The 22793-nt window shown below is 38.6% G+C and overlaps 1 protein-coding gene across 6 annotated transcripts in view; it reads left to right on the top strand.

Moving 5' to 3' along the window:
- The window catches only part of CLIP1 (CAP-Gly domain containing linker protein 1), a 113959-nt gene that overhangs the window by 55330 nt on the left and 35836 nt on the right, over window positions 1-22793 (top strand). For 4 of the 6 annotated variants that reach the window (XR_005776153.1, XM_040416160.1, XM_040416159.1 and 1 more), the window contains 7 exons: window positions 3369-3485; window positions 6430-6487; window positions 8155-8238; window positions 8313-8469; window positions 10098-10263; window positions 11231-11446; window positions 19532-22291. Coding sequence is in view for 5 of the 6 variants with exons in the window: in XM_040416160.1 (XP_040272094.1) it covers window positions 3369-3485; window positions 6430-6487; window positions 8155-8238; window positions 8313-8469; window positions 10098-10263; window positions 11231-11446; window positions 19532-22291 (3558 nt within the window). In the remaining variant the exon portion in view is untranslated. The remainder of the gene's footprint in view (window positions 1-3368; window positions 3486-6429; window positions 6488-8154; window positions 8239-8312; window positions 8470-10097; window positions 10264-11230; window positions 11447-19531; window positions 22292-22793) is intronic. The other 2 variants (XM_040416162.1, XM_040416161.1) reach the window with 1 other exon arrangement.

Here is a 22793-nt window from a genome sequence, read left to right as displayed (position 1 = left end):
ATTATAGGTGCGGATCCGTCTGTGCAGATACCAGACGGATCCGCACCTAACGCAGGTGTGAAAGTAGCCTAAGAAACAAGCCCTCATTTGGCTGTGTGAACAGATAAATAAGAGTTATGACTCTGGGACGGCAGGGAGGAAAACTGAAAATCTACCGGTGTTTTGTAACTACAAGAATAAAGAGAAAAAAATAAAAAATCCTCTTGCCTTTTTTTGGCATGTAAGACTCGCGTTCTGTTTGGCAGAATTTTGTGCAACTGTCATAACTAGAGATGAGCGAATTTCCCCTTATGAAATTCGTTCACACTTTGGTGGTAAAAGGTGAATTCCGTCATAGAATTGCATTATGGTCCGTGGTAACAGAATCCATAACGCAATTCACCTTCTACCACCAAACTAAGTGTGAACGAATTTCAAAATATGAAATTCGCTCACCTCTAGTCATGACTATCATGTGTTTATTTTATTTTTTTGCTAATGTGTAGTAACAGAGATGGCGAACATCGAAAACTTGCCCTCTAAATGAGTGTTGCAATGGCATATTCGTTTTCCTAGTACAGTACAATGCAGTACTGACTCTGAAGACTGGCTGGGCTGCTGCCCTCACATAGTGTACAGTATATTAATATATATGCCCTAAATTTATGTTCATCTCCCTGCTATTTCTCATTGATCAGCATGGCCAGCTCTGTCACTGAGTGATTCTGCTGTATAACTAACCAGCCACCGGGAGATACCGTACATGACAGCGAGCAGTAAGCACTCGCTACTGTGAATGCAGGGAGACAGGGGGAAGCTATTCTACAGTAGTGACAGTTTATATACTATTGAAAAATATGGTATATTAGAAAAACATTCCCAATCTCTGTCCCTACACATTAGCGACAAAAAAACAAAACATGACAGTCATGTCAGTTCCACTTTAAACCAGGGTGGATTTGATTTAAATCAAACTGATTTAAATCACTAGTCAGTAAGGCTTGATTTAAATCATAGTTTTCTACATAAAGACTAATTCTTTCTGGTATAACTTATAATGCAAGTAGATGAAGATTTTTAGAATAACAACTTTTCATATTAGTTTGATTAGGTTGATTCTGCATTCATAGGTTTGTAGAAGTTAGGATTAAGGTCTTTTTCTCAACTCTGTTCATGTTATAACATTTTTGCTGTGAAGAAGAGGCATGTGATCTCTGCTGAGTCAAATTCAGTTTTGAGAACTGCAAAAGTAAACCAAGCATCTGTGATAACATACTGTAGGCAGAGAAACTGCCCAATAATCTTACAAAAACCTCTGGAAGAGCATGACATTGTGAATGGATTAATGGAATTTATTTACCAAAAAAATTAAACATATACAGCCTTAGGCTACATTCACACGTCAGTATTTTTCTATAATCCGATTTTCTGTCCGTTTTTTGCGGATCCGTTGTTCCTGAAAATGTTTCCGTATGTCATCCGTTTTTTGCAGATCCGCAAAAAACAGAAACATGTATAAATTTCAATAAGCAAATAAAGTTGTTTGGATTTCTTGAAAAATAAAAAAAAATAAATGTAATTTCCAGGAACGGATTCCGTATAAAACGGATGACATACGGAATGACATCCGTATGTCTTCCGTTTTTTGCGGATCCATTGACTTTGTATTGTACCAGGATCCGATTTTTCAGGAAAAGAATAGGACATGTTTTATATTTAAACGGACATGCGGAACGGAACAACGGAAACGGACAGCACACATTGTGCTGTCCGTTTTTTTCCAGGACCCATTGAAAATGAATGGGTCCAGATCTGTTCCAGAAAAAACGGAACAGATCAGGAAAGAAAAAACGGACGTGTGAATGGACCCTAATTCTACATAATTAAAAAACGAATCTTTATTTCATGATGGAATAACCTTTGGATGGTAATATATTTTCCTCAAAAAGCATTTTATATTAAAAAAATCCGATAAAAAAAAAATCCGATTTTTAAAAAAAATCATAGATTTTTATCCACCCTGCTTTAAACCAATATATTTTAAACAAATGTGTATAAATTCTTAAAGGGGTTTTCCAAGGCTGGAAATGCCCCCCCATATGCCCAGGCCCTTCACACTGATTCTACTTACCTGGCACCAGTGATGCTAGGGAGGCTCGTCCCTGTCACCACCTGCCATTGGCTGGTGTACCCCCCCCCATCCCGACACCGGATGTTTTCATTCGTGAACAGGCAGAAGCTGCTGTAGTGGTGCGGGGACCAGGAGCAGCGCGCGGAGCCAGGTAAGTAGAATCCGTGTGCGGGGCCCGGACATATGTGGGGGCATTTCCAGCCTCTGATAACCCCTTTAAAGTAGTTTATACACTAGCCTAGCTCCTAGAGCTACTCCAAATGGCCCACGCATAGTAATGAATTAAGGCTACTTTCACACCTGCGTTCGGTGAGGATCTGTTTTGTATCTGCACAGACGGATCCGCACAGATAATGCAAATGCTTGTTTCCATTTAGAACGGATCCGTTTGCATCCGTTTGCATTATTCTTAAAAAAAAAAGGTCCAAGTCAAAACGGATCCGTCCTGACTTACGTTGAAAGTCAATGGGGGACGGATCCGCTTTCAATTGCACCATATTGTCAGTGAAAACGGATCCGTCCCTATTGACTTACATTGTAAGTCAGGACGGATCCGTTTGGCTCTGCATCGTCAGGCGGACATCAAAACGCTGCAGGCAGCGTTTTGGTGTCCGCCTCAAAAGCGCAACAGAGACCAAACACAGCCAAATTGATGCATTCTGAACGGATCCTTATCCATTCAGAATGCATTGGGGCTGAACTGATCCGTTTTTGGGCCGCTTGTGAGAGCCCTGAAACTGATCTCACAAGTGGACCCAGAAACGCCAGTGTGAAAGTAGCCTAAATTGAACATCACAACCATGAAAAATTCTTGCATTTGAAACTAGTCAAAACAAGGGATCTACATGAGCTGCAAAATTTTGTCAATTTTAGAAAAGGCTTATAACCCCTTTTAACACTCTATACGTAGTACCGTCATGTTCAACCATTGTTATACTGAGAAATTAATTCCCAAATTGTGTCAAATCTCACTGATACAAAACATCAATAAAAAAAGTATTTAAATTATATGAAATAATATTTTGTATGGAATCAGTGAATAGTTTTTCCAAGCCAGTTAATTACTGATGCAGATTGTAAAATACAGATGGGAAATACATTTTGGAATTTCCTGATATTAATTAGGTTTTAAATCGGATGCGCTGACTTCATAATGCAGTTAAATAATGTTTACGTTTTTGTCACATTTTATGTTTTTAATTTGTTTTTTAATTTTTTTTGTTTGCATCCATTCTTTTTTTCCATTCAACTATGCTAGGCCAATATCTTACAAAAAGATTTGATGGAGCGTAATGAAAAGCTTGCTGCCTTTGAAAGCAAAATGCTGTCACTGGTTCAGGTCAAAGAAACTTTTGAAAAAGAAAGTGAAGATTTGGTAATGTTTCTAGTTTTTATAGTAGTTTAGATTTAAAGGGGTTTTCCGGGATTTTGTTACTAATGACCTAATCCTTTTTATTCAAGAAAGAATTCAGAAATATTCATGACATTTTGGATCCTCATACAGTATGGTACGGTATAATGCACCCTAATGTGCCCCTCATACAGTCTATTGCCCCTTTCTGTGCCACCCCCTTGTTCCCATGATGAATGGAGCTGGTCTCTCAGTGCAGATCTGCTCTGGTCTACAGTATATCCAGCGGGTATGCACAGCGGGCGTGATAACACCACTTCATTGTGCTAGCCTGCACCAAACCATTGGTCGCATTTTAGTCAACAATATCTGCGTTCTGAGGATGCAGTTGACATAGGTACTGCTGCCAGGGGTCTAAGCTGCCAGTGTTCCCCTCCTATTGTGTAATTGCTAAAACTGACACTGCATATAATTGTAGTCTATATTCATATATGTATATCCTATCATAAAGTAGATGGTACAGCCTGGCAGATACCTAGTGCATTTAGGCAAAGCAGTCTATCAGCCTTGAAAATAAGCATCATAAAGAATACAGCCTAAAGTACTAAAGTGCATCATAAGTAGTACCATCCAATATGGCCGCAGAGCCACGACACGCATTTTACTCTTGCTTCTTTTGGTGGTTAAGTACTGTGCTTGCTCTTACACTTACTTGCTAAATTTGGCCCCATACAAGGATCTTGTCCAGCAACACCATGTGTTTATATATATATATATATATATATATATATATATATATATATATATATATATATATATATATATATATATATTATATAGAGATAGCGATGAAAAAAGGGCAGCACTCCAGTAGATAAAAATGAAAAAAACTTTATTTACCCATAAGGCTGTAGCGACGTTTCGGCTCTAACACAGGAGCCTTCTTCCTCAAGCTTGAGGAAGGCTCCTGTGTTAGAGCCGAAACGTCGCTACAGCCTTATGGGTAAATAAAGTTTTTTTCAATTTTATCTACTGGAGTGCTGCCCTTTTTTCATCGCTTGCATTATTGGATTGGCTTATATCCACACTGGGCTTTTTGCACCCTTCATTCAATTTTTATCTGTGACGGTGCTGCCATCTCCTTTTTTCTTTTTTTATATATATAGATAGATAGATAGATAGATAGAGAAAAGAGCATACACTGCCAAATAAGGATGTCAGTGGAGGCCCTTACTGCCCAGCGCAGGCGTCGCATCTTCGTTGCACAGTAAAATATTAAGGACGAGGGGTGCCAGCGCTGAAGAGTCCAATTTTGCCAGTGAGCAAGTGAAAACCAACATAATGATCACAAATACACACACACACACACACACACAGTGTTGAATATGCTATAAATACAGAAAAACATGAAAAACAAATGTTAAAAGAATCCTTTAAACAGAACTCATCAATACCGAATATCTCCATGAAACATATAAACAAATAAGGTCACATTGTTGCCAAGAAGCAGTATTAACCTAAATTGTTTGCCAAGTCGAGTAAATATATGTACAATTAAATCAAACACACAGAGTAGAGATAATACAGAATAAGCTTTCATGTACTTTATAGAAGATGCTGCTTGGTCATCCATGTACATTATAGTGCAACCATAAATTATTCCAAGATGTTCAGAGATGATGGCGAAGTCTCTTGAGTAAGGAGTTTGACAGGTCCAGGACGTGTTGTCCAGAATGTCACATTTTGAATTGCTTCTTGAATAAAAACTAAGGTAAACCGTACTAATAATGCAGAGTTCTCTTATATAAGTTGGCTTAGGATTCTGCTCTTGCACCCATAAACTGCAGAGTGCCCTTGATCTTGCCCTACACATCTGTAGGCTATGTCATGAATGTCTGTTGGGTGGGAGCTCTATGACTCTCTTTGTGCTGCAGAAAACAACCCACAATAACTGTAACAGGAAGGAGGAAAAGGAGAGAACTGGTAGGGAATGCCTGTCTATTTAGGTGTTAAAGGGCATCTGTCCACAGATTTCTACCTATGAAACTGGCTGACCTGTTGCTTGTGCGATTGGCAGTTAAAAGCATCTCTTTTGGTCCCATGTTCATATGTGTCTGAACTGCTGAGAAAAATGAAGTTTTAATTTATGCAAATGAGCCTCTAGGAGCAACAGGGGCGTTGCCTTTACACCTAGAGGATCTGCTCTCTCTGCAACCGCTGCACCCTCTGCACTTTGTCAGGGCCAGGCACGCGTGATCACATTGACACTGCCTGGCCCATCAATTAAAGTGCACAGGGCGCAGCAGTTGCAGAGAGAGTATTAGTTAGGCCTGTTTCACACTTGCGTTGTGGCATTCCGGTTTTGAGATCCGGCAAAGGATCTCAAAACCAGAGTTAAACGGATCTGTGCCATTTAATACATCCGGATGCATCCGTTATGGCAAGATCCAGTTGTATTAAATCAAAACTGAACAAACCGGATCCGGTTTGAAAATCATTGTAAGTCAATTGACGCTGAATCCTGTTTTTTCACTAACCAAAAAAAACGGAATACACCCTGATCGGTTTTATCCCCATTGACAATGACTGGGGACAAAACTGATCAGTTTTGGCACGGTTTTAAGATTCTCTGCCGGATCTCAAAATCAGAATGCCACAACGCAAGTGTGAAACAGTCCTAATAGTAGCAAGGCCCCCGTTGCTCCTAGAGGATCATTTGCATATGTTTAAAACTTCATTTTTCTTAAGCACATGTGAACATTCGACCAGCGCAGATGCCTTCATCTCGAAGTGCACATGTAACAGGTCAGCCAGTTTCATAGGTACAAATCTGCCGACAGATGCCCTTTATGGAAACCGATAAATTACCTAATAGAGTAGAGGTCCATAAACAACCATTGTTTTTAGAAACTCCCCTTATTCGCATTTATGGTATTTATATTTTCTAATTGTCCTTTTTGGCTTCTAGAAAAAATCATTAAACACCTCTTCTGAACAAAATGAGGTCCTTCAAAGAGCTATGCAAGGTAAGCACATCATCTGGTTTAGAGAACCCATTTCCATATACCCCAGCAAATATAGGGAATTCTCTAAATCGGCAACGTTCAGTGTCTTTTGCCCTGGATGTCTGAAAACAATGAGCACCCACCGATTTCACTGAACACCCAGTAATGCTTTCTTGTTCTGTTTCAGTTTTTTTTTTTCTTTACCAGTAGTGGTTAAATTGTTTTCATAGTGAGATGTCCACAGCTTATATTTGGTACAATGCTTATAAGCTATTTTTAAACATCTGAAAGGGATTATGCAAGCAGTTTATATTGATGATCTATTCTCCGGATCATCACCATATCAGATCGGTGAAGTCTGACATCCGCACCCCCGCCGGTCAGCTTTTAGAAGAGAGCATTCCATGCAAGCTCTACTTCCTCTTCATTACACTGTCTGTCGTCTCGGAAGTACAGTGTATGGAGCTAGTACATGTAATGGCACTACGCCGCTGCTACAGGGGACACAACGTGTAGTGCAATGAAGGGGACGAGCTCTTCCAAAAACTGATTGGCGGGGGTGTCGCCCCCCCCCCCCCCCACTGATCAGATATTGATGATCTATCGTGAGGGTAGGTCATCAATATAAATGGGCTGCATAACCCCTTTAACTAGCTTATACCAAATGTTCAAAACAGAACTCTTAATTGTTTTCATAGTGAAACTATAACATTTAACTTTTTTTTTTTTTTTTATATATATATACTTTCGTCTACAGAGCTGTGTAAGGCTCACTTTTTGCAAGGAGTTCTGTAGTTCTTGCTGTCTTTTTGATCGCTTTTTATTCAGTTTTTTTTGGAGACGAAGCCGCCATTTTGATCTTGTTTTTTCCATTATGGTGTTCATCATATGAGATAAATACTTTTATATTTTGACAGTCTGGGCATTTTTAGATAGCAGTACCAATGATCTGTGTGTATGTGTGTATGTATATATAATATATTGAAAAAAGCTATCGGCAGCACCACCGGAATTAATAGTATGACAAAAAGGAAGGACGGGTGCAAAGTCCAAGTATGTTAACTGGTGCTTACCCATTTATAGACAGCAAGAAAATCGGACTGCACTCCAAACGGTTCTTCAGTAAAACTTACACTGTTTTACTGAAGAACCGTTTGGAGTGAAGTTCGATTTTCTTGCTGTGTGTATATATATATATATATGTATATATATATGTATATATATATATGTATATATATATGTATATATATATGTATATATATATATATATATATATATATATATATATATGTATATATATATATATAATTCTTTTTTTTTTTACTTTTAAACTTTTTTTGGAACTTTTATTTTTAGTTCCCCTAGGGCGCTTGAACATGTGACTATTAGGTTTCTTCTACCATAAACTGCGTTGTTCCTATTAAGCCCTGCCACAGGGTTTAATAGGAGCTTGCCTGTGGCAGGATTGGCAGTCTTCAGAAGGCTGCCAGTTGCCATAGCAACCAAATGGCTCCTTCAAACTTGTCCCCGGGCTTGCTATGGTTACAATTAATACAACAGCCACGGTCAGCCAAGGCACGCCCACTTAGTTTCATAGCTTTGCGGGTGTCATATTTAAAACTCTAAAAAAAAATCACAGATGAGTTATGATATAGAGTTATGACATATACGTTTTGTTTTCTATTTAGAAACCATAGGTAAATTAAATGAGAGAGAACTACAATGTGTTGAAATAACCAAAAAATTGGAACTGTTGCAACCTCAGTATGCTGGTAAGTAGATGTTCAGTTGCATATCACACTTTCATGTGTTCCATTAGGTTCTTGAACTGTTTTTTGTTTTTTAGAGTTTGAAAGGAAGGTAAAAGAAGGTGAGGAGAAGAAGGAGAGTTTGCTGAAGGCAAAAGCAAAACTAGAAAATCAAATAGCAGACATGATTCAGTCTTCAGGAGACAGCTCTGCTCAGCTTTCAGCACTAAATGAAGAACTACAGTCTAGGGAAAGGTACATATCACAAAAACCGCATATATTTCTTATGCACTTTTTGTAAGAGCGGTAGGTGTGTCCTATTTCCTGTGTTCCTGTTACTGTGTATTGTTGAAGCCCTATTTAGTGATACCAGAAACAAAACCTCTATAAAGGTATGTCCATGCTTGACATGCATGTATTACAAACGGCTGTGCAAAGGGTGAAATCCGTGATGGACATCTACAGTATAAATTGACATGCTACAAATTTTAAATCTGCACCAGTTGTCAATTTACATTGTGGTTTTACACCATAGATTTGTTATGCAACTTGTGGATGAGATTTCTGAAAAATCTTGTCCACTTTGCTGGTATTGTACACATTGCAGATTTTCCACAAGAATATTCAAAGTATTTCAGTAATATTTGGGCATCTGAAAGGGGTTTCCCTATCTCATAAAATGATGGCATAATTTTTTGGTTGCTTCTGACTGCCATGACCCCCTCCATGATCATGAGAATGAATAGGCCACCATGCTGCTTAAAGGATTTCTGTTACCCCAATTTTCGCTATTAAACAGGCTGACGTTATAGATACATTTCTTTTATTTAAGTATGACGCTGTTTTCGTGTAATTTTAACTTTTATTATATGCAAATGAGCGTCGTGGCTGCTTTCTGCCTGCACCGAATACTGAACTGGACGGCTCAGGCGCGAGATTTACATGGCAGACAGGGTCAGCAGGAGAACCAACGCTGGCCTGGCCCTGTCAATCAAGACAGAAGGGCGTGGAAATAAGGTGGGTGAACGGAGCCTCTAGGAGCAGGTGCAACGACCCCCCCCCCCCCCCCCCCCTGCTCCTAGAGGCTCATTTGCATATAATAAAAGTTAAAATTACACGAAAACTGGGGCATACTTAAATAAAAGAAATGCAGAGTTAAATTCAGCCTGTTTAATAGCGAAAATTGGGTTTGACAGAATCCCTTTAAGGGTTGTGTCCCCTTCAGTTTTTTTACACAGCAGTTTAAGGGTCCATTCAGACGTCCATAGACGTCCGGATCCGTTCCGCAATTTATACCGAATGGGTGTGGACCCATTCATTTTCAATTGGGCCAGAAAAGATGCAGACAGCAAGTGTGCTTAAATAAAGGAAGAGACCGGCACCCCTTGGTACTGCAATTATATCGGGTTTATTCGCCACTCATAGAAGAGGTGACGCGCGCTTCGACACATGCAAGTGCCTTTATCGAAGCAATGTCCTGCGGACAAGAATAGGAATCCTCTATTAAGTGTCCTCTTAATAGGAATCCTCTATTAAGCAAAACCGCAAAACACTACGGACGTCTTGCCCTAATGGAGAAGTTCTGCATTTCCCTGTGGTTGAGATCTCTGTTTTGCAGGGAAAAACTGCAGAGGAGACTCTGCTCTAAACCAGAGAGGCAGCCTCTTCACTCTCGGAGTCTGTGGGGTCCTAGCAGTGATGGCATTTCCTAGCATCCTGTCACCACATTATGCCTTTTACAACTGTCTAGAAAACATTTCACTTGTTTTCTCATCATGTAGGTGTATAAATACTTTGTTTCAGTAAAGCTTCGAGCCATGTTCTTTTGCATACTTTTGTATTTATGTAGCAAGCATTTTACTCAAAATCCTTACACATTACAGGAATTTAGCTGATCTTCAAGCAGAATTGTCAAAATCCAGAGAAGCTGTAAAACAACTGCAAGAAAATATTGAACGATTAACGTCTGAAGCAACTCGTTGCTCTGAAGAAGCGCAAGAGTCTCATCGGCTAGCAATAAAAGCAATGACTTCTGAAATAGAAAGCTTGGTAAGAAAAGGTTTTTACACTCAAAATACATTCAGGCTTTGTAAGTGCACTGAGCAATATGTTTACTTATTTACCCCTTTCAGGACCAGTTTTGGTGGTTACATTTTCATTTTTTCCTCCTCAGAGCCATAACTTGTTTTAAAAATTTTTGTTAGGCTGAGTTCACATCAGCATTCAGTCTTTCCCTTCTCCTGCTCAGTTATAGGAGTAGGAGAACGGAAAGATGGATTCGACACATAACGGAGCCGAATGGAGCCTACAGGTCCCAGACTATAATAGTGTCCTTTTAGGTTTTTTGCATAAAAAAAAAAAAAGAAAAACCTTTAAAGCAATGGAATCTGTCAGCACATACCTGCATATCAATCCAAATAACTTTTTAGATGTGTGATTGTCAGCAGATTATTTTTTTTTTGCCCTATCTCAATCAGAGGCCCCATTGCAGAGATACTGACATTTTTTGTTTTATGCAAATGAGCTCCTTGGAGCAACAAAGAATCTAAAGCTCAGCTCACTTTACTCCTCCCGCTTTGAGTGACAGGGCCAGGCAGTGTCAACTTAATCTCGTCTGGCCCTGAACTCTTGCACCTACATCCCTGGGATTGGTGCATACGCAGTACTGCACATGCACTGATGACATTTTTCTGCATACAGACGACGCAAACATCATCTGTGCATGCTGATTCAGATGCCATGGTCACCATTTGCCATAGCATTTTAGGGATTGAACAACCAGGGTCTCCAATCCCGGCCACTGTAGCAGGATGTCAGCTGTGTAAGACAATGTACAGTTGTAGTAGAGGTACATCTGTAGGTTTAGGTCCACCACTTCTTGAACCCACCCCCATGTAGAATTTTTGCCTTTTATCTGTGCATTTGCCATTGCCTTACAAATGTATCTTAATGACAGACATAATATTTGTTGGAATAGTCTTTTGTATTTCAATGGTGTGATTTGCTTTTCCTCCAGAAACTGACAGTTGAAAAACTTCAGCGGGAGAATAAGGAGATGCAGACGTTAAACGAAAAATCTATTGCAGATTTAGTTTCCCAACATCAAACTGCAATTGGTGAGCTGAAACAAAATCTGCAGGTGAAAGAGGAAATGTGCAAAGCTGCGCAAGCAACACAGAATAGTATGGTCCAACAAATGGAAGAGCTGCAACAGCAAGCAGAACAGGCCAAGGTACTTTTTCTGGGTTTTAAGTATACACCGTTTTTAACAATATTTGAAGACCTTTCATGAAGTTTTAAGTATTTTTTTTTTTCTCATTTGAAATTCTCTGCCAAGTAGATGCATTTGATCACAAACACCACTGTGACGGTTCATATGGTCATATACCAGTGCACAAAACTCTACACTGAATCAAACGGTTTAACAGAATCCGCAATAATTACTACGCCAAATCCTTCACACATGTAAAATTGTTATCCTGTTTCATGTGACACTATGGATTTAATGGTACGCTAATTCAAGATTGCCTGTAGGAATACTGGTAGATCAGACCCAATGAAACCCATTTGCTTTGCCAATGCTCTGTTATTTCCTTTGTCAGTCATTCACCTGTATACATATGTTATATGTGCATTGATTTTATAATTAATGCGGTTAACAGATTTCATCACTATGTGCACCTCTGCTCCTTTGAAGTACTACCTCCTAATAATCTAATATGGCTTCATGTTAGATGTGCTCCGTGAGGCTAGAGAAGTTAAAATGTTTACTTTTAAGCTGGATTTTAAATGGTTGTCTGACCCTGCATCTTGGGCTGCAATGTGTTTAACATAAAGACATGGAGACACCCACCTCTTGCATGCAGCTCTGTTTCAGCACCAACGGTCCCATCCCTGCAGCTTTCGGTCCCCTGTGAACTGGATGTGTGACAACCCATCTTTCATCACGTGGTGGTGAAACAGAGCTGCATGCAAGAGGCGAGTGTCTTAATTTCTTTATTTTCAGCCCTAATTTTGAGTTAAGGATCAGACAGGAGTTAAGTTTAGCTTTAAGAGCTACTAGTGGAGCGAGTGCAGTGCAGGTGCTCACATAGCAAATCTTTGCTCTGTCTGTGTCTGTTCTGCTAAAGCCTCAAATGCTATCGATTTCACCAGGGAGAAGACCAGGCTAGTAACTGCAGCAGTGCTTGGTCCAGTACAGCTCTTTGTGTGGCCACAGGGGTGTCCGTACTCCATTACACACCGGTGTGCAAGTGTATGGATTGTAGTGTTCAATAGGCACCTGAACTTCATGTGCCTGTTTCACTAGGCAAAAGTAAAAAACTATAAAAGTAACAAATACATTCAACTATATTGCAAAAGTAATTTCCCTCACATTTAGAATAGATTGGTTTAGGTACACTTTAATTTGAGTAAGGGTTTGAACAACTCGTCCCTATATGAAAACTATTTCGGTGCAAGACCAGCTTCTATTATAGTGTCAATTAAAATTAAAACATACACAAAAGTGGACATTTTATTATGGATACATATACTCTTTATGATCCACAAAGTGGTAACATATATATTCTGTGGGAGTACTCGGAATACTAATTTTATACCAAAAAAACAATGAGTAACATTAAATCCCTTTAAAAATCACGCTTTATTTAAATAATCATAAAAATCATGAAAATACATTGTAGGGTAACAATAATAAGGCGCCATCTATTCACTACATCATTGTATATAATGATACTCTATCGCTTACTAAATGATAAACAGTCCTTTTAATGTAAACTTAGTGATGACAACATATGGCCCGCTTTCCTGTAGTATATACCTGCCTAACCCGATTTATACCAGTAGTAGCATTATTGGACCACATTCCCAGGTGCTAAACAGCATCCCCTTATTGAGTGTACGCTAATGCCTGCTAGATCTTGTGCGCTACCTCACCTAAACTGAATAAAGATGATGGCGGGACAGTGACCTCAGTGTTGAAATGAATAAACATTACCTCTCTGGAGTGGATGTAAGTGGAAGTGGCGCCTTCCCCTCTATGAACGTTTTGCGTAATTGCTTATTCAGGAGGAGAGGCTTGTAGGGGTATAGGAGAGTGTTTAAAAACTAATTCTGGCCAATCAAGGACCAATCAGACTTGCACTTGTGACCCTCATGACTCCGCCGCCGTATCGATGGCGCATGGCCAATCTCTGCCCGCCACCTACACGTGACTTCTGCCCTTTCCCTGAGTGTTATGCCGAGAAGGGCAATCCAGCATCTCAACTAGACGCAGATTGATGTCATCGGTGTCCCAACTCCTTGGAGATGCAGCGCAAGCACTGTGGCTGCAGTATCAGCCATGCGCGCACGGCGAATTTTAACATCCACTACGGGTGTGGGAAGAAAACATATTACAATTTAATAGAACCTACATTACACACTTCCCATAAAGTGCTGAAGTGCTAATACATCAAATTCCAATTAATTGTGCATGATTAAAGAAAACAAATGCATCCCTTAATTACTGTGTTCTATATATGTGTATTAAAACATTTATTTTTTATAAATATCTCAAAACCATCAAATGAAAAAAAACAACCCACTATGTGATTTTTAAACCTCAATTAACTGTAGTAACCCGCTGTAAAATCAAGCAATTTAATCATGATTTTTCCTTATAGTGTCCTTAAAAATACAATTCTTCCCTCCTTCCCGTTTCTTTCATCACCAAAAATTCTTTTTTTTGCACTGCAGTCTTCTCCTATATATGCATCTTTCCTATTCTCCAGGCTGATCAGGATAATTCTTCCCCAACAATATTGATTCTCTATATGAATAACAAAAATAATCAATTAAAATCATGAATAATAAAAACTATTAAAACCTTCTCTAAAATGAAAAGGACCCCAGTTTGACAATGCTATCTTTTCAGATAAAGGCACTAAATCCTAGGTTTTCATTGAGTCCTCTAGGTGCCATAGTACCCAATCTAAAGATCCATTTACTTTCTATCTGGGCTAATTTTTTTTTACCCTTATCGCCCCCCTCTGGACCCCAAATGCACCGTATCAATACCTTTTGAATCGTAGAAGATTTGGATTACTATTATGATGAATCCTGAAATGCCTGGGAATCGTTTTCAAGCTATTGATATCTTCTTCATCTTTCGCTTTTTCAATATCTCTCACGTGTTCTCTAACCCTTTTTCTTAGTTCTCTTGTCGTGAGCCCAACATATATTTTTTCACAAGGACAAGTGGCATGGTACACTACTCCTGTGGAAGAACACGAGATCTATTGTCTGATCTCATATATTCTCTTTTTTTCCACATCGCCAAAATTTTTGGATTTTTCTATATTTTTGCAATCCTTACATGACCCACATGGAAAGGAGCCGACTGTTCGTCTGTACGTCTTTTCTTTTATTTCCGGTATATAATGGCTATGGACCAAACTGTCCTTTTAAATTCCTCGACCTTCTTGGTGTCATTAATGGTCTATCCGTGACACATCTCCTTAAGGTGGTGTCTGTTTTCAATATTTCCCAGTGCTTTTTTAATATTTCATTTATCTGATTCCATTGTTTGCTGTAATTTGTTATGAACCTCATCTCTTGACCTTCCAACATTTTAGTTGTTACATTCGGACATAGTAGTCGTTCTATAGATTTCTGTCGAGCCTTTTGAATTCCCTTTTTAATCTGTCTATTGCTATATCCCCTTAATTCAAATCGTTCCTACAAATTAGCCGCCTGTTTTTTGTATTGGTGTTCATTAGAACAAATTCTCTTTAGCCTTAAAAACTGACCGGTGGGAATCAGTTGATTGTTGATCCTTGGATGTGCTGATTCTGCATGGAGAAGAGCGTTCACTGCCGTTTCTTTTCTATAGATGTCTGTCTCCAATTTTCCTTTTTCACCCACTTGGATCTTTAAATCCAGGAAGTTCACTTCTCTTGCCGCCTGGAAAGTTAATTTGATGCTTGTTTAGCTCATTCCTATTTAAGTGTTCATAAACTCCTTCAGATCTTCCTCAGTCCCCTCCCACAAAATCAGAACATCGTCTATATATCTCATCCAATTATGTACCTTGTTGATTCCTGGAATATTCTCATTGTGAAAAATGTCTTTCCCAAGCCCCCAGAAATATATTTGCATAAGATGGGGCGCACGTGGCCCCCATGGCCACTCCTTGGATTTGCAAATAATAAAAAGTTGTGTTTTAAAACAAAATCCAACAGCTCCAAAATCAGGTCATTAAATTTCTGCTCCATTTTATTACCTTTAAGGAAACCGGCCACTACTCTCATGCCATCCTCATGTGTAATACTTGTATAAAGGGACTCCACATCCGCTCTCACAATCAACATCCCTTCATCGATTGGAATATTTTCCAATCTATTCAAGGCCGTCGTGATATCCTGTATAAATGATGGTAACGTTACCACTAATTGTTTTAAATGATGATCAATAAACCTACAAACATTTTCATATAGACCATCATTACCTGCTACTATAGGTCTCCCAGGTGGGTCCAAACTATTCTTGTGAATTTTTGGAATGATGTAAAAAGTAGGGATCCTTGGATGTGGCATTATCAACGCTTCCCTCACTTTTTTTAGAAATGACATTTTCTTCTTGTGCCCGCTCCAGGATATCCTTGAAATAGTGAAAGCGGATTAGTCGACAGACTTCTTTAACATATCTTATCTTCAAGAAGTTTGTACACTTGTTTTTCATACATTTCTGAGGGCCAGATGACTGTTTCCCCACTTTATCTGCCTGCTTAATCACTATTCCTTCTGTTTTCCTCAGGACCTCTGGGGCTTTGAACTCTGCTCTATTCAAATTATTCTTACTACGACCCTGTTGTTTTTCCAAATTCGCCAGATCCTCACACACCAATTTAACAAAAATGTCTATAGCTGGACAAATCTGAAATTGTGGAAATGTTTGTGATTTCTTTTTAATCTCATTTGGTAACAGAATTACCTTCTCTTCATCATCCCTTTCATCAGCCAAATCCTCCAAAATCTTTAAAGCATCCCTTTCTTCATCCGTATTAAACCATTCCTCCCCATACTTTTTTCTATCTAATTTTTTTTAAAGAAATTTTCTTGCAAATAGATGGACATCTTTTGTTACTGTAAATAAATCCATATTACAGGACGGTGAAAACTTAAACCTTTTCTCAACACATTGATCTGATCAGTAGTTAACTGTATGGAAGATAAATTGATTACCTGTAAGGCATCCTCCTTTCCTTTTTTAGTCCTGTTTTCTTTTTATTCCTCCATCTTACGTTTTCTTCCTTGGTTTCTACTGGTCCAATTAGTTTTCTCTCTTCCTGATCTTTGTGTAGTTTCCTGTCCATTTTTAGGATTTATTTCCGACATTGATGATCCTACTGAAGAAAAGGATGACATTCTCTATCTAAAATCATCTCCTTCCGTCTTTTTGTGCCATCTGAATAACTTTTTGCTATTATAATCTGAAGTTTTTTGAGTAGTAATCTCCTTTTCCCAAATTGTGAAATTTATTATTCATTTCTTCCTCAAAATTTCTTCTCATCTCACCTGTTAAATCTCTTTCCATTTGTTTTTGTAATAATTCGATCTCATTTTCCATTTTGAGTCATGCGGGTCACGTGCAAGTCTGATTTGGTCCTTGATTGGCCAGGATTAGTTTTTAAACACTCCCCTATACCCCTAAAAGCCTCTCCTTCTGAAGAAGCAATTTCGCGAAACGCGCGTAGAGGGGAAGGCGCCACTTCCACTTACATCCACTCCAGAGAGGTAATGTTTTTTCATTTCAACACTGAGGTCACTGTCCCGCCATCATCTTTATTCAGTTTAGGTGAGGTAGCGCACAAGATCTAGCAGGCATTAGCGTACACTCAATAAGGGGACGCTGTTTAGCACCTGGGAATGTGGTCCAATAATGCTACTGCTGGTATAAATCGGGTTAGGCAGGTATATACTACAGGAAAGTGGGCTATATGTTGTCATCACTAAGTTTACATTAAAAGGACTGTTTTTCATTTAGTGAGCCATAGAGTATCATTATATACAATGATGTAGTGAATAGATGGCGCCTTATTATTGTTACCCTACAATGTATTTTCATGATTTATCATGTGCGGTATAGCAGCTCAGTCCTATTCACTTCAGTGGAGCTGAGTTGCAATACCAGACACAACCGATGGACAGGCTCTGTTTCAAGAAGAAAGCAGCCTTTTTTCTAATACTTTTTTACAACCCCTTTAAGTAAAAATCTTATACCAATAATATGACTGTATTAGGGCCTATTTATATAGTTCCATGTATATTAGTGACCAAAGACAGACCTAAACATTATTGTTCCAATAATTTCCATTGTAGGTTTATTCAATATTAGATATGAAAATATAGACTATAGACCTGTGATGGCTAACCTCCGGCTCTTCAACTGTGGTAAAACTACGACTCCCAAGATGTACACTTGCTTGGCTGTTGTCAGAATTCAATAGAAATGAATTAAGCATGCTGGGAGTTGTAGTTACACCACAGCTAGAGTGCCAGATGCTAGCCATCACTGCTATAGACTATAAATGCTAGTGCGGTTTCTTTCTGGTTAAACTCGATAGCTGATATCTACTGGGCTTCCTTTTTATATTCTTTTGTTAGTGCTCCTACACCTGGCATGTTCACAGCATAATAACTTATTACAGCGAATCTAACCTTTTCTGCTCATTTCCATAACTTCATTGTTTCATTTTACTTTTTTGTTTGGGTGCCTTAAGTAGTATTTAAGTGTTTACAATGCTTTCTAAATTGTATGTATGAAGTGAGACCCCCACCTAAATTATTTGTGCAAATTGTTTTTATGCAATAAATGTTATGCAACAAAATCAGCATAAAAATAAAAATGTTAATGTATATTCAGGCAATCTTTGTTTTCCCTCTTTGGTTCTGGCCACAGATCCACTACCAAATGTGTGTGTGGTACATACAGTAAAAATTATTCAGTGGATTTTTCTGTAGATTTGCAGTAGATTTTACTCTTTGCATAGAGGAATATCCGCATTGAAAATATAAGGCATGCCCTCAAATCCAAAGTGGAAGCATTGTATTGTAAATTAGTTACAGATTTTCTTTACTGACTGCAATGTCTGAACATAATTTTATAAGGATTAGTAATACATTTTAAGAAATGTTAAAGGGTCCATTCACACGTTTGCAAATTGCGGATCCGCAAAACACGCACACTGGCCATGTGCGTTCTGCATTTTGCGGACCGCATTTGGCCGTCCCTGTGATAGAAATGCCTAATCTACATGTTCTATCTTTTTTGCGGGCCGCGGAACGGAACCATGGATGAGGACAGCGCATGGTGTGCTGTCCGCATCCTTTGCAGCCCTATTGAAATGAATGGGTCTGCACCTGTTACGCAGAATTGCAGAACGGATGCAGACCCATTCATATGGACGTGTGAATGGACCATAAATAGTATCCAGGCATGGTCGGTAACAAAATTAGTAATTTACTAGTATTTGCTCCTAGTTTAGAAAAAAAACTTTAAACTCCCAAAGCAGCTCTCAGTAAAGAAGGTCTTAAGATGGCCATGCACGTAACATAAGCTGCAAGCAGTTTAGTAGTGACTTGCTCCCTTCTAAATATATTGAATTAAAGGGCATCTGTCAGCAGATTTGTACCTATGAAACTGACTGACCTGTTACATGTGCGCTTGGCAGCTGAAGACATCTGTTTGGGTCCCATGTTCAGGTGTGCCCGCATTACTGAGAAAAATTGTTTTATTATATGAGCCTCTAGAGGTAATGGGGGGTGTTGCCATTACACATCTCTCTGCAATGGCCACGCCCTCTCCACTGTGATGGACAGGGCCAGACGTAATGACGTTTACACAGCTGCCAAGCGCACATGCAAACAGGTCAGCCAGTTTCATAGGTACAAATCTGCTGACAGATGCCCTTTAAAATATGCTCACATGGCTAATCCAAGCAGGCATCTTGGGGAGTCCGAAGAGATTATTCTGCTCTCTTATGTGTATGGTCAGATGAAGGCTACAATGTGTGCACATATGCACCTAAACATGTGTTCATGCTGAAACCTTCTGTCGTCTAGACATGGCAGATGTCCTCTTTAAGTTCCTGAACTAGGTATAAAGAGACCACTAAGACGATATTGAAATGTATATGTTGTTCGTAGATATGAACCTTTTTACTGCATTCACTTTAAGTGGGTCACTTCATACATACAAATTGCTTACTTCATGACTCATTAGCTTGCTTTATTTTCATTTATTTTCTTCCTTTTCCCCAACTTTATCCCTTTAGTCTTTAACCTGTGTGTTAGAATCCAAAAACAAAGAGTTTGAACTTATGACAGAAGAGATAAGGGGTTTGAAAATGGAAAAAGACTCATTGTTCAAGGAGGCAGATGCTTTAAAGCTAGGAAAGGATTCTCTGCTTTCAAAGATTGTAGAGCTTGAGTCGTGTATAAATGTGCTTCAGCAAGAGAAAATGGAGCATTTAGCACTTTTTGAGCAAGTAAAAGCTGAAAAAGACAACATTATGCATGAGAAGCAGGATCTTGAAAATAAATGTAGCACATTGAGTAGTGCTTCTCAAAAACTGGCTTCTGACAAAGAAAATTTGACAGCTGAGCTTAATAGTGCCAAACAGGAATTTCTGAAACTCAGTTTGGTGTGTGAAGACTTGCAGTCTTCTGTTACTACTATGGATGCTGCTGTGAAAGAACTTCAGTTAAGCAAGGAGGCACTATATGCAAATTACATTGAACTGCAAGACAAAAATCAGGTAATTCAGGAACAGCAGATAAGGCTTGGAGAAGAGAAGATAAATCTTAGCAGGGAAAAAGATGAAATTATTGATATGCTGAAGAAAAACATAGACAATCTGATGGCCAAACAGAAACTTCTAGAAATAGAAATAGATGATCTAGAAGCAGGTAAAAAACTGTCATCCGATCAATGTGTGGATCTGGAGGAAAAGATGGTCGTCATAGCTGAAGAGAAGGAGATGCTAATCAAAACCATTGCTGAAGTCACCTCTGAAAGGGAAGACCTTGTTCTAAAGCAAAATCGGTTAAATACAGAAATTGAGAGTTTATTTACAGAAAAAGAAAATTTGGCTCTGGAACATAGTTCTAATGTAGCAGAACTGGCTAATGTGCAATCACAACTGGATGTGTTGGTTCAGGAAAATCTAAAGATTGTTGAAACAAGAGATGAACTGCTTAGAGCACTTTCCGTGCTTGAAGAGGAAAATCTGAAGTTGGAGGAACGTCAGAAGACAATAATAGATAAAAAAGTCTCCATTATTGGGGAAAAGGATGAAATTATTCAAAATCTGAAAGGCTCAAAGGGTGACTTGGAAACCAAACACACTGATCTGGTCAAGGAAATGTCCGCACTGAAAGCAGAACATGAGACAACCCTAGCTAATAATCTAGAAATGGAGGATAAGTTTTCTGAGTTAGTTGTTAAACATGACCAGTTACTAAAGACAACAGATGCACTGTCTTCAGAAAGAGACAACCTTCTATTAAAGCAAAATGAATTAAATGTAAAAGTTGTGCAACTGATAGAAGAAAAAGATAGATTGACTGCAGATTACAGTGAGCTGACAACTAAAGTTGCAGTGACTAGGAAAGAGCTTGATCGGTCTAGAAAAGCCATTGAAGAGCTTCAAATCACCAATGAAAGTTTAACAAAATTGCTTGAAGAGATAAAGACCAGCAGTAGTATATCTGACTCGGAACGTTTTAATTTGCTTCAAGAAAAGGAGGTTCTTCTGTCATCCGAGCGGAAGCTTTCTGCAGAAATAGATAATCTTTTAAAAGAAAAACAAGAGTTTGTAGAGAGCAGTCAAAAGTCTGCAGAAGAGGCTAAATGTGTCCAGGAAGAAATGATGGGGGAGATTAATAACCTAAAAAATGCAAAAGACCTTATTGCTCTTCAGCTGAATGATGTGAAAAAGCAGATTGAATCTGTATCAGAAGAAAGAACTTATTTTAAATCCTTGAATACTGAACTTCAATCCAGACAGGAATTAGTTATTGCTGAACTAGAAAGCTATAAGACCAGATTGGAAAATTCAGAAGCATCAAACCTTTTACTGTGTCAGGAGAAGAGCAGGCTATTACAAGAAATTGAATCCTTAAATTTTAGAACTGTAGATGCAACAAAACACAGTGAGGAACTGAAACAAACTATTGAAAGTCTAACACTGAAACTGAAAAAAACTCAAAAAGACAAGTCTGCTCTAGAAGTGGAATACAATGGGATCTTGGTAGAGAAAGAGTCTTTGCTGAAGGATTACGATAAATGTTGCCTAGACAGAGATTTGTTGATAAAAGATAGAGATGGCTTGCAAGAAAAAGTCAGTGAGCTTAAGGCAAGTTTTAAAAGTTTTGAGCAAAGGTTAGCAGAAGAGAGAGAAACTTTTAAAAAGGAAAAGGATTCCTTAGAGCTCGAGTATGTAGACTTTCAGAAAAGCTTAGAAGATGTCACTGGAGAAAAGGAGCAGATACTTCTACAAAGCAAAGAGGTTCAGTGTAAGTATGAGGCACTTATGGAGGAGAAGAGAACTGTAGATGGTGCATTAAATACCCTTACACAGGAAAAGGAGAACCTAGAACTTGAGAAAAATTGTCTGTCTTCTAAGTTGGAAGAGCTTAATAATGATTATGCTTCCTTCAAAACCTCCAAAGAAAAACTTCAAGACCTGTATAATGGTGTTTCCAAAAAATTGGAAGAGCTCTGTTGTCAACATGAAATCAAAGAAAGCGAAATTGAACATCTACAAGAGGAAAAGTCTCGCCTTATGGTGGCACAAGAAACTTTGGAGAAGGCAAACTTAACTGTGCTAGCACAAAAGGAAGACACCATGAAGAACTGTAATAAGATGTTGGAGGAAGTGGCAGCGCTAACTAAAAGCAAATATGAAGCCACAGGTCTGGCTGAGCAGTTAGGAGCCCAATGTCAAGCCTTGCTGAGTGAAAAAGAAGAGTTAATGTTAAGGTTTAATGAACTTCAAGCTCAACAGAACAAGAAAGAAGCAAAAATACACGAGGTACCAGATATGTTAAGTGAACTAAAACTACTAACACTTTGAGCACTGTTATATGGGGAAATCTGGGTTTTCACCTGCACATGCATGCTTTCCAATACCAGAGAAATGGTCATTTTCCCTTTTTTTTAATAATTTCTATTTTGAAGGAAACTGTGAATAAAAATTACTTTTGTATATATGTTTAGCGTTTAAAGGGACATTGTCGTTTTGATTCCTTTTTAATTAATGTACACAATTACTTTCAAACTGTACGCCAATTGTAATGAGTGTATATCAATTGCAGGACCTAGATTTGTAACCCACTTTAGGGTTAATATGTTGAATTAGTAGCTTATTGACTTTTGCCCTATAGGAAAACACCATGCACATTCAATTGAAAATGCATCATTTATCATATGCTTTGGGAAATCTCCAGGCATATATATATATATAACGTATGCATAGTGTGGCTTCCATCTGGCCAGTATATTCACTTCCCTTTTTTACTGCTATATAGAATACT

This window comes from Bufo bufo, chromosome 2 (assembly GCF_905171765.1).
Source record: "Bufo bufo chromosome 2, aBufBuf1.1, whole genome shotgun sequence".
In the NCBI taxonomy this organism is placed as follows: domain Eukaryota; kingdom Metazoa; phylum Chordata; class Amphibia; order Anura; family Bufonidae; genus Bufo; species Bufo bufo.
The sequence above is the reverse complement of the archived record's forward strand: the minus strand, read 5'-3'. Positions and strand labels throughout refer to the sequence as shown.